Source organism: Malaclemys terrapin, chromosome 2 (genome assembly GCF_027887155.1).
Source record: "Malaclemys terrapin pileata isolate rMalTer1 chromosome 2, rMalTer1.hap1, whole genome shotgun sequence".
In the NCBI taxonomy this organism is placed as follows: domain Eukaryota; kingdom Metazoa; phylum Chordata; order Testudines; family Emydidae; genus Malaclemys; species Malaclemys terrapin.
In genome coordinates, this window is record NC_071506.1 from 222,776,522 (window position 1) to 222,794,390 (window position 17,869).

General features: G+C 39.3%; 1 protein-coding gene across 4 annotated transcripts in view; it reads left to right on the forward strand.

The window, feature by feature from the left end:
* Positions 1-17,869, forward strand: part of HACL1 (2-hydroxyacyl-CoA lyase 1) — a 35,252-nt gene that overhangs the window by 3,195 nt on the left and 14,188 nt on the right. For 2 of the 4 annotated variants that reach the window (XM_054020038.1, XM_054020039.1), the window contains exons 2-8: positions 226-330; positions 7,203-7,243; positions 9,925-10,005; positions 14,219-14,291; positions 14,761-14,838; positions 15,771-15,865; positions 17,652-17,764. In XM_054020038.1, the coding sequence (XP_053876013.1) occupies positions 226-330; positions 7,203-7,243; positions 9,925-10,005; positions 14,219-14,291; positions 14,761-14,838; positions 15,771-15,865; positions 17,652-17,764 (586 nt within the window). Of the gene's footprint in view, positions 1-225; positions 331-7,202; positions 7,244-9,924; positions 10,006-10,222; positions 10,376-14,218; positions 14,292-14,760; positions 14,839-15,770; positions 15,866-17,651; positions 17,765-17,869 lie in introns of those variants that run through there. The other 2 variants (XM_054020041.1, XM_054020040.1) reach the window with 2 other exon arrangements.

Consider the following 17,869-nt stretch of genomic DNA (forward strand, 5'->3'; position numbering starts at 1 on the left):
GTAATTACATGCTTCCTGGGAACAAGCAATATGCATAAGTGATGCCTATCTTTTTCTTGAGATCTTGATGTGGTATTATTGCACTTCAACCTCTACTTTGCTTTTATGTGATTGTGCACTTTATTAGGATTTAAGATAGGCACACTACACAGAAGCAACTTTAGAGATCTGATCATTGTGCATCAATTTTGGAAATAATTCAGATTTTTTTAATTCTCGTTTCAGAACATTGAATATATGTTTGGTATTGTTGGTATTCCAGTGACTGAAATTGCAATCGCAGCCCAAGCAATTGGAATAAAATATATAGGAATGAGAAATGAACAAGCTGTAAGTAAATATCTTGTGGACTAGTCATCCTTCCTTTTCTTTTCATATTCGCTATATGTTTTACAGTTGAATCTCTGTTTTACAAATGCCTTTCATGGGCACCTGAAACACCCATAAAATCCATGGTTTTGGTAATCAAGAGCTAGCAATAGTACCCAAACTCAACAGGAATGCAGTAGCACAGAAGCTTAGTTTCATGCTTTTGGAACTCAGGAGTTCTGCAGGACTGGAACCTGAGGCTCTGTACTTGTTGGAGTTCCCAAGTCCTGCAGCAGTTTTAATCAGTGCTAAGGTAGGGGTCATAAGTAAGGCTGTGATTTAGTCACGGAAGCCAAGGAATCCGTGACTTCCAAAGACCTCTGTGACTTCAACCAGCACTGGCTGGGAGCTGTAGGGTCCCTTGCCGCCTGCTGAGGCAGGGAGCTGTGGGGAACCCCTGCCGCCACGGGCGGCAAGGGGGGACCCCCCACAACTCAGAGCTACCAGCAGAGGGGGACCCTGGAGCTCCCAGCCCACCGGCAGATGCCCAGGCTCCCCATTTTGTCATGGATATTTTTAATAAAAGTCAAGGAACGGTGTGACATTCTATACCTTGGGGGAGCATACTGTAACCCCCATAATCCTCATTTTCATATAGTCGTGATCTTACCTTACAAGGCATGCTTTATATGGGGGGAGGGATAGCTCAGTGGTTTGAGCATTGGCCTGCTAAACCCAGGATTGTGAGTTCAGTCCTTGAGGGGGCCACTTAGGAATCTGGGGCAAAAATCAGTACTTGGTCCTGCTAGTGAAGGCAGGGGCCTGGACTTGATGACCTTTTGGGGTCCCTTCCAGTTCTATGAGATAGGTATATCTCCATTTAAAAAAAATATATATGTATCAGGGGAAAGGTTATGATCTGCTGAAAGTCATTTCTCTATCCATATATGTGTATCATTAATTCATATGAAGTTATGAGAATTGTGTTGTATGGTGGTCACTAAAACATGCTGTAAGTTGGGGAATCAGCCAGATATTAGCTCCTCAGAGGCAACAGCAAGGAAAGTAACCAACACCCGGGCGGGGTGTCAAACAATCCATCAACAGCCATTGTCCAGCAAGGGAGTTACAACTCAGTGATTTCACCTGCATGAGGCCACACCAGGGGAATTGCTCAACCTTGCTTGGAGAGACTCAGCAATGTCCCTCAGACATGCCTGGACCTGTGCTCCCCAAGCACATGGACTGGGGGTATAAAAGAAGACAGAGTTGACACATACTGGGCCCTTCTCCTGCCCCCCACCTTCCCTGCAAGCAACTAAGATGCTGAGAAGAAGACAAGACTCCAACAGAGGAGATTGGCCCAGGTTTAAGGAACAAACCTGTATATTAAGGACTGCAATATCCAGTGGGGTGAGGAAAAAATGCTTAATCTAGATGTTGCCCAGTAATAGGGTTGAGAGTTTAGACTGCGTGCTTATATTTTCTTTTCTTTTGGTAACCACTCTGACTTTCTGCCTATCACTTAAAATCTATCTTTGTAGTTAATAAATCTGTTTGTTTATTCTACCTGAAGCAGTGCGTTTGGTCTGCAGTGTGTCAGAGATTTCCCTTGGGATAACAAGCCTGGTACATACCAATTTCTTTGTTAAATTGATGAACTCATATAAGCTTGCAGCATCCAGCGGGCATAACTGGACACTGCAAGACGGAGGTTCCTAGGGTTGTGTCTGGGACCGGAGATATTGGCTAGTGTCATTCGGTTGCACAATCCAAGGAGCAATTTACATGCCAGAGGCTGTGCGTGAACAGCCCAGGAGTGGGGGTTCTCACAGCAGAGCAGGGTAAGACTGGCTCCCAGAGTCAAGGATTGGAGTGACCTAGCAGATCACCAGTCCAGATAACATCAGAGGGGAACATCACAACCAGTCACGGGCATCCATGAATTGTTCTCTCTAATACATTTTCTAGTGTTCTGTGCACTGTAGTTTTAAACATACCAGGTGATGATTTCAGCCACTTCCTTTGGGAGACCTTTCTGCAGTCTTACATATTTCACTGTCAGTTTATCCTTATGTTTAGCCTAAATGTTCCTTTTCTTAATTTCATTCATTGTTCTGTGTTATCCCCACCCGGTTATCATTAATTCCTAATTCCTTCAAATGTTTGCAAAGTGTTATGTCCATGGTTTCAAATTTCCTTTTCTCTGAGGTCTTGCTATACCTTTCTGGTAGAGGTGCCGATAGATGAACATCTGATCCTGTGTTAAGTTAGGCCTTGTTTTCAATGTGATTAAGAAAAATAACTGAGTGGTGGGTCACATTTCTCTTTCCATTGGTAGCATATTTGTTCTGTCCCAGTGACCTCCTGCACTATCCACATGAATGGAGCACATCAAAACATTCCTATTTGAGGAGCATTTCTGTTTGCTTTTTGCAACTGTATAGCGTAAGCGTGAATGGGAGTCAGTTTAATGATTTTACCCAGGTGCCAGTTAGGTTTTAAAGATAAAATCTTAAAAAAAAAAAATTAGATTTGCCAATTAAATAAATATTAAAGCCAACATGTGAATGGTATTTAATTAGGAGAATTGCTTTTTATTAAGCTTAGAGAGTGATAACTTACTAATTTTAACACTGGGTTCTTCTCAGGTCATCTTGAAACTTGGACAGTATTTCTCAAAACAGGAAACTTAGTTATTCTTAGCCAATCAACAAGTGTATTGATTCATCAAGAACCACATGGATATATAATCAATAGTTTTTTTAGATCAAATTTAGATATACCAAATGTTCCGGTAATTTACTGAACACAAAATACACATGCAGTCTTGCAAGTGATTAACATAGACCAGCGTTGGGGCCCAGCAGCTATATCATAGAAGACAATAAATCACCAAGATTTCTTATTACATTTACTTATAATCATCACTTATCAGTCCTTTAGTATCTCTCTAAAATTTATTGCAGTTTTAGTGATCCTCCAGGGAATGAGGATGCACCTTATGAATGTACTCCCTGCTATTTTTGGCATTTAATTTGTAAGGGACTAGTTGAATACATCAAAAGTAATGGACTAAAGTTATTGTTTGAGATGCGCTGAGGTCAATTTACTTTGATGTACAAAGGAATAACAAGCATATTGTGCCACTTAGTTGAAATACAAGATATGGTTCCTTGAGGTCTCATTAGAAAGAGTACAGATTCAACAAGGTACCTTTCACTTACTTACATACTAAAGAACATAAAGAGTCTCTGAAATGAAATCTCCCAACTTCTGCTCAATCTAGTTACCCTTGGGATAGGGGAGAGCTGGTCACGTGCCTGGTCCAAGTGTTTGGTAGCTCTTTATGGGTTCAACACCTTCCTTGTTGGGTTCAGAAAACTCTGACGTCCCATCCACTGACCTCAGTTTTATATCTGGTTTTCAGTGATTATTGAAGAGGGCTGACCCCTTATTTCTGTCAGACCCTTGTCATATGGGTGCTGTTCTCGGTTTCTCTGCTGTTTCTGTGATGACATCAGTATATAAGAAATTTCTTTGATTCTTTTCTTCTCGGAGGCTTTTTATGTTTTATTCATTTCAAGGATTCTCTATCCAGACTATTACTTGGAATTAATTGTCCAATTTTCTCTTAAAACTAATTAAGCTGTTTGCCCCAGCAACTCCAATTGTGAGGCTGTTCCAAAACCTCACTTCTGTGATGGTTAGAAACCTTTTTCTAATTTCAAGTCTGAATTTATTTATGGTCAGTTTATACCCATTTGTTCTTGTGCTTTGTGTTTACCCCCTGATCTATTTATAGAGAGCAATCATCAGGACTGGATTAACCCATCACTGAGCCCTAGGCTAACAGACACTTCTCTACTCCTGGGGGATTCTGCACCAAAAAATTAAAAATTCTGCACACGGTATTTTAAAATTCTGCATATTTTATTTATCAAAATAATGCAATATAATCACTCTGGTTTCAATTATTTTGTTAATTTATTTAAACTACAATACAATGGATAGATAATGAAAGTGGGGAGCATTGGAGGAAATCCCCAAATCCCCATGCCTAATAGTAATGTAGATAGGTTTTACCCTTTATTTCTAGTTATTATTCAACAAATATATGCAGCCATATGCTCAGTGTTACATCATAGGCAACTGAAGAGCAAGTGAGGACCGGGGACTCAAACTCACAATTTATATTGGCTACTGACCATCTCCAGAAAAGAATTAGCAAACAGTTCATGGAACACATTTTGATAGGAAATTTTTTCAGTCCAAAAAGTTAGACCAGTTATAATCACTAAAGCAACATAAGCATAGCCATACTGTCCTTTACAGCACTCTGGCAATGTAAAGGAGCCTTAAAACTTTTACACCTGTTTTATACTCCTGGGAGAATTCACAAAGACAATGGGAACAATTCACTAAGCAGGCAGGCTGCTGCATTCTGCTCTGCCTGAGGGGACAGAGCCTGTCCCACGCCTACCTCCTCAGAAATGCCCCGAAGCCCTGCCCCTCCACACCGAGCATGCTGCAATAGAGGGACAGAATGTCTGTCTCTCTCTCTCTCACTCTCTCTCACACACACACGACCGCCCAGCTCCCTTTTCCCCCATTCTCCTTCCCCCCCCAGTGATTTATATCTCCACTGGCTGCTCCGGGCACCCAAACCTACCTGCCTACGCTTCCAGGAAGGGGCGTGTGATCGCTTTTGCAGCTTTCCTTTGCTTCCCTGGCAGAAGTCATTTTTCTGCGGGGAAGCAAAGAAATCTGTGGGGGTCATGAATTCTGCGCACGCACGGTGACACAGAATTCCCCCAGGAATAACTTCTCTCAGCCTAGTGCAGAAGGGCAGCCCCGGTAATGGGAAAGGGGGTGTTGGAAAGCGACACTACCCCACATTCACCTGCATCAGTGGCTCCCTGCTCCGGGTGTTGCGACCTGCCACATGGGGTCACAATTTCACTCAAATTTAGCCCCGCTGCCTCTCCATCATTTTGGGGCATTTTTCACTTTTAAAAAATAGCTAAATTTCAAAATGAAAAGTCAAAATATTTTGTTTCAGCATGGTCGAAACAACCATTTAAAAAAAAAATCCATTTTTTTTTTTTCAGCTGAAACCATTTGCTGAATTTGGGCCAAATTCAGTGAATAGTTTTGTTGCTCCAAAAATGTATTTTTCTGCAAATGTGCTATTTGTTGCAAAAATTTTGTTCAGCTCTAATATATAACATGAGTGCAGTCACTGGTTTTTAGTTGTTGTTGTTGTGAAAGAGAAAGTGACTTGGCCTATACTAAGTTGTGTACAGCGTTCACCATAAAATCTTTAGAATTGCCATCACAATGATGTTCACAGTATTACCCTGTACTTAGTACATGTAGCACTGGCAACATTATTCATTTGAAAAAGCAAAACTGTGAATATTTTAAAGGTAATTATTATATCTGAAGTAGTATTTTATGTGCTGTTTTATTTTGCCACTCATTTAGAAAATAACACCCAGCTTCTGAAGTACAAAGACCCTTGTTAATGGAACACCCACGCCAAATGTCTTCTGTAAACATTTGTACATTGACATGTTTTCAGCAGGAGGGGAAAAAATTCATCACATTAATACTCAAGAAATTGAAGACAGTTCAGTTACGTTTTTCTCATCTCCTTGTAAAAGATTTATGAAATGTACAAACAGTAGAACATATTCTGCAATTATTTTCTGTCAAGTTCCCCAATCCCCATTGAGGAACACAAGATGTAAGTGGTATCAGAGGGGTAGCCGTGTTAGTCTGAATCTGTGAAAAGCGACAGAGGGTCCCGACAGAGGGTCCTGTGATAAGTGAGGTTCTTACCCACGAAAGCTTATGCTCCTAATACTTCTGTTAGTCTTAAAGGTGCCACAAGATGTAAATGCTTATTGCTGTTATAGTAAATCCCAGATGTTTACTGTATGACCAGTTAATCTGTGGCCAAAAAAGCAACTTAAAAAAATACAAAGGGAGCGCAGAGTTATTATGGCATCAAAAAAGAGTCTGAGGGTAAAGGAGGGGCATTTTGACAATTTTCTGGGCTCATTGTCCCAGAGAGCACTGCTGTACACACAAGACTGGGCCAAATTCATCAGAGTCTAAGTTGTGAAACCTACACCTTCTCTGGCCCTCTCTGGGTAATTTACACTCCCTTGGATTTGTATCTGCTTACCAACATGTAATTTAAATCTCCTTACACATAATTTCTGAATTTGGCTCACTGAGTCTAAGGATATCTAGTTGGTGTGACTTATACCCTCCTGTTAGTTGCCTTTCATGTCCCACTGCCAACCACTTAGCCTCTAAGACAGTAGAAGTTCAGTTGGGAAGACCTGTTTTCCAACATTTTCAGCTGATTAAGTCTTTAGGCAAAAGTGATCATTTTAATGACCGAAGCACATTTAGTCTCCTATTTTAAAACCCATCTTACAGATTATATTGATGCAATATCCTGGTGCAATAGCAGGCAAGAACACGAAAAGAGGAGATGAAAAAAGTAAATGTCATTAACCTCCATGACATGAATGAGCATGAGGAAGAAGAGCCTGGAGGGAAAAGGAGGATGCTTGTTTTTGTGTTTCTGCAAAAGGTCGTGCGTGTGGTCACTCAGCCTGTGGCTACAGACCCCTAGCTAAAGGGTATTTGCAGACCCTTGGGAATGTCAAGTTTAATAGTGTATACAACGCATCCTTACTCATGTCCCTTTGGAAGGGATGGCTATGGGATGTTACCTCCTTAGTGTAAGATCCATTAATCAGAACAATTCATATGTTTAAGCTGCTATTTAATTTACATTTTATGATTAAAAGTTTTCATATGTGGAGAGGCTGAAATGTGGATATGTGTAAATAACCTTGTGTTCTCTTCAATAGGCTTGTTATGCTGCCTCTGCTGTTGGGTACCTGACAGGAAAGTAAGCTTAGTATTTATTTTATATAAACCACAGGAATTGTTTGAGCTAGAGCATTTGCTGTTCTATTTTTGGAAATGATGTGCAAGTTAAAGCAAATGGAGTAAGCCCGTAAAGATAAAGGGTGCCTCTTTGAAATGGCACGAGAAGTGCATAGCTATATCTATATTTACACAGATTGAGTGCATTTACCTTCTGTGTATCATTTTGATTTAACTTTGCATCTATTAACTTCCTTAACCTAAGAGTTGAGATTTAGCCACTAGTGAATTATCCATTGAGGAATGGAAGTGAGATTAGTTTACTGTTTCAGACAAATGAACTATATGCTCAAAAATGCACCATCTCTGTTAGCTGATTTAATTACCTCAAATAAGACTATTTTCATGTACAGAAACCCACCAACATTTTGTTTCTTTAAACTTGCATCTAAGTTAAAAATGGCCAAATGAATTTCTTTTCAGTTTGGGAGAGGGGCACAATAATATAACTAGTATTTAGATCATGCATGGTACTTGACCCTGCTGTATTAATAAAAATTAAGTCAATGATTAAGCTCTATACTCAAAACTGTGTAAGGTTAGCACTTAGCAAGCTGCGTGTTATTGCATGGAGATGCTGTTGTGATAGTTGGAACATAAATCTAGAGTTACAGTTAGCGGTTCACTGCTGTATCAGCTTTGGTGTCGATGTGACTCACAACGCAGGAACAGTGACATGCACAAATTGAGTGGTGAAGTCTCACTAGGAGAGAGACAGTATTGCCAGTCTTGTTACTTTTTCTTCAGTTTTACTCTTTTTTTTTTTTTTTTTAACCTCCAAATACTAGTGCAACACCGTAATCCCAAAACACCCATATAAAAATAGTCAAAACTAAAGCTACCACCGTTTGTTGCAATATGGGAGATGTGCTATGTCTTTCTCTTAGTATGGGAGATCTGCCACACTTTTGTCCATTTCAGAGTTAGAATATGACATGAAATATTGATAGTTTGATTTTTCTTCTCTGAATAAATGTTTAATAAAGAGCCCAGTTTTCTGTTTTGCCATGTGAAGGGTCTGTAAAGCTAGTGAAACTGGCCACTCTACCATTGCCATAAAAAGTGTTCCAACATAGCATAATGGCTCTGTGATGACTCTCCCCACCACAACCCCATAGCCACTGTTGTAGGGGGCAGGGCCAGATTGCTACCATACTCTATTATGTGCTACAAGAATGGGCCCTTAAGCCAAGCACAGTTAGAGGCTGCTCTTACTAATGTTGAGGATGGGCTGAGAATAGGGGAAGCACAAAGATGTCTTTATGCCACTTTCCCTTGATCCGCCCCTCCTCGTTGAGCAGGATCCGGTTGGAAAATGTGGCCAAAGAGTTTAAGGGGACACAGTCAACTTGAAATCTAATCAATATCAAATATGAATTAAAAGTAGTTTTCATGTGCTGTTGATGCTCCTGAATCCCTCTGTAATTTTTTTTATAATTGTTTCCTTATTTTAAAAAAAATATTTTTCTGTCCCCTGTTGTGTCAATCCCCTCCCCCCCTCCACACATGTATAAAGTTAGAGGAGTGATTATAAAAGGGAAAGAGTGAAACCAACCAGACATAGTGCTGTAAAACGCAGAAAATAAACACACTCCTTTTTCCAGTTATAGTGTCTTTTTAGTTATAGTTTAGTTATAGTGTTACTTTTAACAACTGTAGGCTTAAAAAAAAATCTGACAAAATGATGTTTTTAGGTTGACACTGTCCCTTTAACTGTTCAGTATTAATATTGTTTTCATGTAGCTTTATGCATGGAATTACTTTGTAAAGGGCCCAATACTCTGTACACATCCTACCCTCCTCACTCTCTATTGAAGTTCTCTGGGTGCTGTATATTTTAATAAACAATTTAAATACATTTAAAACTCCTAAAATCTTAAAAAAATAAATATAATTTAATCATGGACATCTAACAAAGAGATGGGGAGAGAAGGCAAAATGGAGAGGGAAAAGTCATAAACATAGGGCTAGCAGTGGTGAAGTTAAACAAAACATCTTCTAGAATACAAAATGTTTAGGATTATAAAAGTGAAAAGAAATGAGACAGATTTCAGGGAGCGCAAATTCCTCACCTTAAGATCCGCCACTTACATTTCCATGTTCTGTGATGGAGACTCTTAAAAAGAGGGTAGCTTGAACACACAAACTCATCAGGCTGAGATTCAAGGGGATGTCTTGAATACTCCCTGGATCTACATAATTAAAACTTTTAAATATCAGCAGTGTCAAATCAATCCTTTAGAGGCAGCCAATGCAAGAAACCCTGGGTGAGCACAGTATGATCATGGTAGCTCAAGCCAGGGAGTAAACCTCCCGCTGTCTTCCAAATAATAGGCTGCCAGTGATGGAGCAGATGTGGTTAAAGGCAGTTACAGTAATGGAGCTTTTTGACCACCAGGGCATAGGTTATGCAGTCCTGAGCTAACTACAAGTACAGCCTGCACAAGTTGCAAAGCTGAAGTAAACTACTTAGATTCCTAATCTGCATCTCTGCCTCCAAGCACATCCATCCGTATGATGCAATTTGACTGTCGCTCTCTAAACATTTAATATTCTTGAAGCTGAGCGTTTTTCTAATTCTTGTTTGTACTGTACATGATGTTCTGTATTTTTCACCTTCCTTCTGATCTATTTTGCCTCTAGACCAGGAATATGTCTTGTGGTTTCTGGTCCAGGTCTCATACATGCTCTGGGTGGGATGGCAAATGCGAACATGAATTGCTGGTAATGTACCTACATTTCTTCTTAAAAATTCTAAGTATTAGCACAATCATTGTCCAAACTGGTTTATTGCTCTTCATTGCAGATATTTCTACCTTTTTCGATACTTAATAAAAAGTTTCTGTCATAGGAAATGAGAAGTGAATTCATTTTTCTTCAGTACAGCTGATCTAGTTTAATTTTTCTCATTTTCAGAGATAAAAATCATCCTGCCTTGCTACACTATATGTTCTGTAAAATCCAGTTATTACCTGTGTAATGTACCCGGATACATGTAAAAATCAAGATGGTAACCAGTCTTCTGGTATTCTGTTATGGGTGCAGTGGGTAGAAGCAGCTCTGAATCAGAAAAGAAGCTTACAAATGCCTTTGGGTTAGTGACTTCCTCCCTTCACACGTGAACAAATTGGCCTATGTAATAACCAAATGTTTGGTTTTTGGTGCGTGTTGTTGAGCAGTTTAAATGTTGAATTAAATGAAGATGAAAGTGCAATAGCAATAGTGTTTACCTCCACAGGTCTTCACTTCAACATGGCAACTTTAATTGGCCTGTGAATAAAAATAAAGTTGCTGAATGGTTATGTGAAACATTTTTGGTAGAAGATCGCATAGCACTAGGTACATATGCATCAGACCATAAAGTTAATAAACAGCTGGCTGGCAAAGAGCAAATAGTGACAGCTTTAGAAGATTTCCATATGTAGGAAGCAGTGTTTGTATACGCTGACAGAATCACTTGATGGAAAGAAAACTTTGTAGTTTATCGGATAAGGTCCAAACTGCTTTTTACATAAGAATTGGCTGCAAATACTTGGTTATATATGAAACTACCTGACCAAAAGAAATCCTGGTGTGACTTTGCTTTTAAATAAATGATGAGTTTGGTCACTAGGAAGAAGCTTTCATAGCACTTTGGTTAATTTATAAGACATGTTTGGCTGATGTTTGCACTTTCCCCCAGAAAATCCAATTTGGCTGAAACTGGCTGTGCATGCCTGATTTAATCTTGCACAAATCTAAAGTCTTGGCAAAAGATGAGGAAGTGGATTATCCTCTAGCTTGACAGAAGATTTGATAGTCTAGTGAGAATCCGATCAATCTACACGCTCATTGTTTACTGTCCCCTACGTACAGTAGGTGTCATGGAAATAGGTGCATTCATTCAGTGGTGAAAAATCCACACCCCTGAGTGCCATAGCTATGCCGACATAACCCCTGATGTAGACATAGCTAGGCCAATGAAAGAATGCTACCGTCGCCTGGAGAGGTGGAGTTTTTAAAGAGATGGGAGAAAAAACCCTTCACTGTAGTTTGTGTTTACACTATGGGATTACAGCAGCATAGCGATGGCACTATATTGCCCATCGTGTAGACATGGCCTGAATCTCTATCCCCTTTTTCAGCAGAGATACAGACCCTGAATTATTGTCCAAACTGCCCCCACCCATTTATTTATTGTATTTATTTATTTAGTGTAGTAACTCAGAAATAATAACATACCTTAAACCTCAGCCTAAACTTTTCTCACTGAGCTTGGCTGTTCCTATGGTTTCTCTCCAGGGTCTCCTCTGTCCTAATTTCCTCCAACAAGAAGTGACTGTTCTACACCTTTAATGCTCTAGTTGGAATTAACTGGACCCATCTGCCAGCACAACTTGCCAGTATTTACCTTGCAAGGTTGTAACATCTGGGCATAGAGTCTGAGAGTGAAATCCTGGCTCCACTGAAATCTCATTGACTTCAGTGGGCCAGGATTTCTACTCTGCCAAAAAAAAAAAAAAAAAAAAAAAAAACCAAAAACACAGCAGCAAGTCTCGGACATGGGTCAACTGATTTGGGTTTGCACGAAGGGGCTAAAAATAGCAGTGTAGATGTTCTTGCTCAGGCTGGAGACCAGGCTTTGAGAACCACCCCCCTCACTGAGTTTGAGAGCCTGGGCTCCAGCCAAAGCAGGAACGTCTACAGTGCTGTCTTTAGCCCTGTAGTGCGAGCCCAAATCAGTTGATCTAGGCTCTGAGACTCGCTGCTGTGGGGTGGTTATTGTTGTTTCTTTGCAGATAGACTAACCTTCTGAGAGTCTGCTGCCCTGTTACTGATTGTTATGTGAGCTCTATTAAAGTAGATGCTTAAGAAGCTCTTGTGAATTATGCTTATAAGAGGGAAAACCTTCAATTCTTCCATTCAGAAAAAACAGAATCCATTATTAAAAATTATTTACAGTATTCCCTGCTTTTCTGTCAGCACAGTTTTGAATGCATGTAGTTTTATCATGGTGTAGCTGCCATGAAAGATTGTATTATTGCTCATGACAATTAGAAGATTAAACTACAGATAAGATCAGCACTTCATAATGCTGCGGTAACCTGTGGTTGCATCAGTGTTTCTTCAGCTTAGCTAAAGGTCTCATCCTACAGACACTTACTGCTGAGCATAATACTCGGTAATGTGAATAGTTCCATGAACTTCGATATTCTCCCTACCTAACCTGCTCTTACTGCGGCTAGGCTACTCACAATAGTAAGTACTACTCTTGGTAACATTTATGGGATTATGCCCATAGTAATGTACAATGAATTTATGGGGGGAAAAAAATGTTTCTCAGGACTGTCTGGTTTTGCAAGATCCCAAAGCAGTAGCAAATTTCTTCATGGCCTTAAAACACAAAATGAAGTATAGGGGTGTCTTTTTTTTTTTTTTTTTTTTTTTTAAGTGTAGAGTATTTTTAATCATTTAGATTGCAATATTGAGAGGCTTTTGTTAACATTTTTTAAAAGTCCTCTTCATCAATGAACTTTGGACAAGCTAAATGGAAGTGGCATAGGAATTCTCATCCTGAAGTGGACCAATGATGTAACTAGACAGTTATCCTTTTTCTGATGCCAGCCTATATCTTATGCCTCAGAGGAAAGGAAAGTACCACCACCCAACAAAATAGAACATCCGGAATAGTAAAAGTGGCTGTTTTGTATTCTTCAGATCTGTTTTCCATAGGGATTTTTATTAGAGATGAGACCAAGCTACAGGGTTCCAATCTCAGCTTTCCAAAACATTTGGATCAGAAGTTTTAATTTGGCTCAGTGTAGAGAAGTGGCCTGCTTGTGAAATTAAGATTTAGATCCAAATATCCCCAGATTTCAGTGGTGTTCAGGATTGGAGTTATGCACTGGGGGCTCTCTAGTTTTGCCTTTTAAAGTACTCCTATTATGCATGCTAATAGGATTTACAGAGGAAAATGTTTTTGGAGAAAAATCCTGAAAAGCTAATGGAGTGCTATGCTGGAGTTCATACTGAAACAAACAGCTCAATCAAGTGGTCTCCTCATATTAACTCATCATTTCACAGCTTATAAAGTATCGTACTGACCTAGAAACTGAATGAACTTGTTTTCGTTCATCATGGGAGGAAGGCATTTGTAACTTACAGCACTGGTTATAAGAATCTGCCCCACATGAAGATATATTCCATGTCCCATATTAACGTTCTCTTGTATACACTCTGTCTCTCTCATTCACTATATATAGAACTAAACTAATAACATGGGCATCTATGGCCATGTTAAAATGTTGCTCATCTCTCTGTTCTTTAGGTGCATTGTAAAAATCTGATGTGATAGAAGCATAGCCATCACTGAGAAATGTATGGCCAAGTGTTGCTGCATGACTTATCTGCAGTGCAGGAGAGGGCTCTACACTCAGTGACTGCAGATCTCTAACCTCTCTTTGAGAAAGAGACTTAGCTAGATTCCTTATTCTAATGACTATGCACTCCCACCTGTTCATGCTCTCTGTATGTGTGTATATATATCTCCTCAATATATATTCCACTCTATATGCATCCGAAGAAGTGGGCTGTAGTCCACGAAAGCTTATGCTCTAATAAATTTGTTAGTCTCTAAGGTGCCACAAGTACTCCTGTTCTTTTTGTGGAAGAAATGTAATTTTAATATTCTAAAGGATACTAAAAAGTTTACTCTTTGGCAAATGAATGCTGTTTAGAGTCTGATATAAAGTGCTGATCACCCTCTACGCCTATTGAGGTCAATGGAAACTGAAGGTGCATAGTATCTCTGTAAGAAGCATTAAGTGATAGGCAGGATTGGATCCTAAAATATATATCTTAAGGATCAGATTTTTGATGTGTTTTTTGTTGTTTGTGGGGGTTTTTTTGTTTGTTTGTTTGCTTTTAAAAATAAAATATTCTTTTATGCTTGTTTCAGGCCTTTGATTGTTATTGGAGGTTCCTCTGACCGGAATCAGGAAATCATGGGAGCTTTCCAAGAATTCCCACAGGTACACAGATATATAACTTTCTGCATAAAGGCTTCAGGTAAATAAATGGAGGCAGATCCTCAGCTAGTGTAAATTGTCATTGCTCCACTGAAATCAGCGGGGGATCTGCCTTTCTGAGGTTATGTGGGCATTTGAAACTTTTTGCTTTCTGGAAGACCGTTTGTTTTTTATCAAAGCATGCAGAACACCCATTCATACCGAAGTAAGATGGAAATCGGCAAAACACTTCATTGGATCAGTTTTGGTGACTAAAATAATTTCTTTTCATGATAAAGATTCTTTCTCTATGATAAGAAAGGTAGAGTTTGTCATGTCAAGTGCCTCTTTGTAGCGTGTTTCATTACAAGCTGTTGTAAGCATTGATATTCTGTGGAATTTATTTATTTTGTAAACAGTAAATGTGAATTAATCACCACGACTCTTTTCTAAAGAATTCTTGTAATGTTTCCATTTTTTTTTTTTTTGGCAGGTTGAAGCTTGTAGGCTGTACAGCAAACTTTCTGTCAGACCCAGCAGCCTAGAAGCTATTCCTGCTGTTATTGAAAAGGTACAAAACAGTACATAGCAACTGATGGTTAGCATTTAGGCAAGTTTTGGAAATAGTTGTTATCATTTAATTACCTACTCCTGCAAATTTACTGTGGGCTTGTTGATTAGTTAAGTCACTATAAACACTTGGGAGATCTTTCCCATATGATAGTTCATGGAATAAGGTTACAAACAGTGTATGGGCTCAATCTGACTCTCACTGAAGTCCACAACAATCTTTTGGTTGATTTCAGTGGGAGTTGGATAAAGTCTTAAAAAAGACATTCTATGTCACCGAGGTGCAGGAGTTAAGAACGCCATATGTGCAGGTTCATCTCTTCAGTTTTGGCTGTGAAGGAGTATTGCTAGATGTTCATATTGTGAGATTTAGGTTTTCCACAGACACATCCTTATCTTAGCTCTCCAGGATTGGGTTTGAAAAGTCTCATGCCACTGCTACAGCACCACATTAGCCGTGTCAACTTAAATCCCATCACAAGCAATTTTCCAGAAGTGCCAGTTCAGCACAGTAGCATCTATGGAACAGGAGCACTCGTGTCCTAAGTAATAAAAGATGGAGGCTTCAAGGATCATGCTACTTTAAACAGAAATTCAGCAGGAAATTTTGACTTCATAACTGCTGATTTAACAACTGATAGTGTTGCTGTCTCAGTGTAAATGAGGCAAAGTATTTACAATCCAGTACCTTCTGTCCACTGGCTCACTTTATCCGGCTTAAATGGGGTGGGAGGGAATTTAAAAAGTTAACAAAACATAAAATGTTAGGTTAAAATAGCCCATTATAAATTGTGTCCAGGAGGTTTTACCTGCAGGTGCATAGGGAATAAGACAGCTCACTTGCTTCATTACACTCTTTTTTTTAAGTATCAAGATTATTAAAAATTCTCTTAAACAGGGATTAAAATGGTTCTTTTCTTGCAATAAATCTAGGCAGTGAGGTGCAGTATCTATGGTCGCCCAGGTGCCTGTTATGTTGACATGCCAGGAGACTTTGTAACTCTACAGGTGAACAAGAGCTCTGTCAAGTGAGTACAAGTTACTTGCATGGGTGATGTTGTTAGATATGGAGTTTTTCCTACATGATCTTTTAATCCATTGGTCATTACGTTTAGCAAAAATATCTGTTTGAAGTAATATTTCTTTTTTTCTTTCTAAGGAAAGGTTGCACAACCTACCATAGGGGCTTGAACACTTTGAAATTATATTACTTGCAGTCCAGCATGTGCATGTAATAGGGGTGAAAACATTTTCTATTATGTCATGCAGGGGTGAATTTATAAGAAGTGAAATATTACAACAGTATTATTATGCCATTATGTAAAGCACTGGTACATTCTCACCTAGAATACTAGGGATATATAGGAGAAAGAGATGAGTTCAATGATAGGCAATGAATTATTAGGAGACATTGAAAAATATACCGTATATACTCGTTCATTAGCCCATTTGTGTTTAAGCCGACACCCCAAAACGGATAGGTAAAAATAGCAAAAACTGTATGACCCTTTCATAAGCCAACCCTATATTTCAGAGGTTGGAAAACTTTGGCTCCCGACTCATCAGGGTAAGCTGCTGGCAGGTTGGGACATCTTGTTTACTTGGAGCATCTGCAGGCATGGAGCCCCTCAGCTCCCCGTGGCCGCGGTTCTTCATTCCCTGTTCCCAGCCAATGGGAGCTGCGGGAAGTGGCGAACAGCGAACCGCGGCCACGGGGAGCTGAGGGGCTCCATGTCTGCAGACGCTCCAGGTAAACAAAACAACAATGTATTAGATATTCAATTCAATGATTCCATAGAGTTTAAAATCATCAAATTTTGGTGTAGACCCATTGATAAGCCGACCCCCGCTCTTTGATGCATCATTTTTTTTTTTTTTTTTACCAAAAATATTCAGCTTATGAACGTGTGTGTGTATATGTGTGTGTGTGTGTGTGTGTGTATATATATATATATATATATGATGAGAGACTGAGAATACAGGGACTGTTTACATTAGGGAGGAGGAAAGCACTTAAGCATGTACTTAGCCCCATTCCTATTCAGGAAAGCACTTAAGTACTCGTTGAAGTCCCATTGACTTAATGGGGTGGCATTCAAATGGCAGGTATTGTGTTAATTGAGGCACTCCTGTGATATCAAGTGCTAGGTTTTGCAGGCTTATATGGGGACGTGGCAGAACCTGCAATTAAAAAGGTGGTAGAGGAGGTTTCTGTTGCATTCCTCCTCTTCCCCTGCCCTCGCCAGGACAATTGCAGAAATCTTGAACCTTTGGCAGGTTTCTCAAGAAAATATCATCTCTTTTTTTTTACTTTTATGAAAAGCAGTAGGGAGGAAACTAGAGTGGGTAGCCTTTGCAGCCGTTTTATTGCTATAATGAGAAGAAAGGGTTTATGCAGAGAGGTAGTTGCCCACATATGAGGGAAAGGAAAGGAAAGGAAAGCTTTAGAATGCAAGGCTTTGCCAAGACAAATAATTTGATTTAAAATTACTATGTATGTGTTAAAAGAAATATGCAGAGGTTATTAGTTCCCAGTGTATCGCACATATAAAATTAGGGGTTTTATTTTTGCAGCATGCTAAATATTTTGCTTGTTCTGTGGAGTGGCTTATTCTCAGAAAAATTTGATTTGAATATGATGAGCAATTTAAATTTTGTTTTTAAAATTAATTTGCTGTTCTGACCAATACCAGGGACTGTTAAATTGTGAAATACAAACTCTGTTGTTTTACAGTGAGTGACTGATTTTACCTTTGAGAATTGCTTGCTTTGCATTGCATTTCCTTTGAAGATGCTAGCCTATCTGTCTTCCAGATATGTTAAGTGCTGTTTGCCACCCCCTGTCTGCACAGCTGAACACTCTGCTGTATCTGAAGCAGCATCTATCCTTGCAAATTCCAGACAGCCTCTCCTAATCATTGGCAAAGGTAACATGATTTGATGTAGCTTTGAACTTTTCCATGTGTTGGAAAGAATAGTGACCAAAGTAATTTTCTTCATAAATTTAAAACCTCTTTTTTCCTTTCACTGTT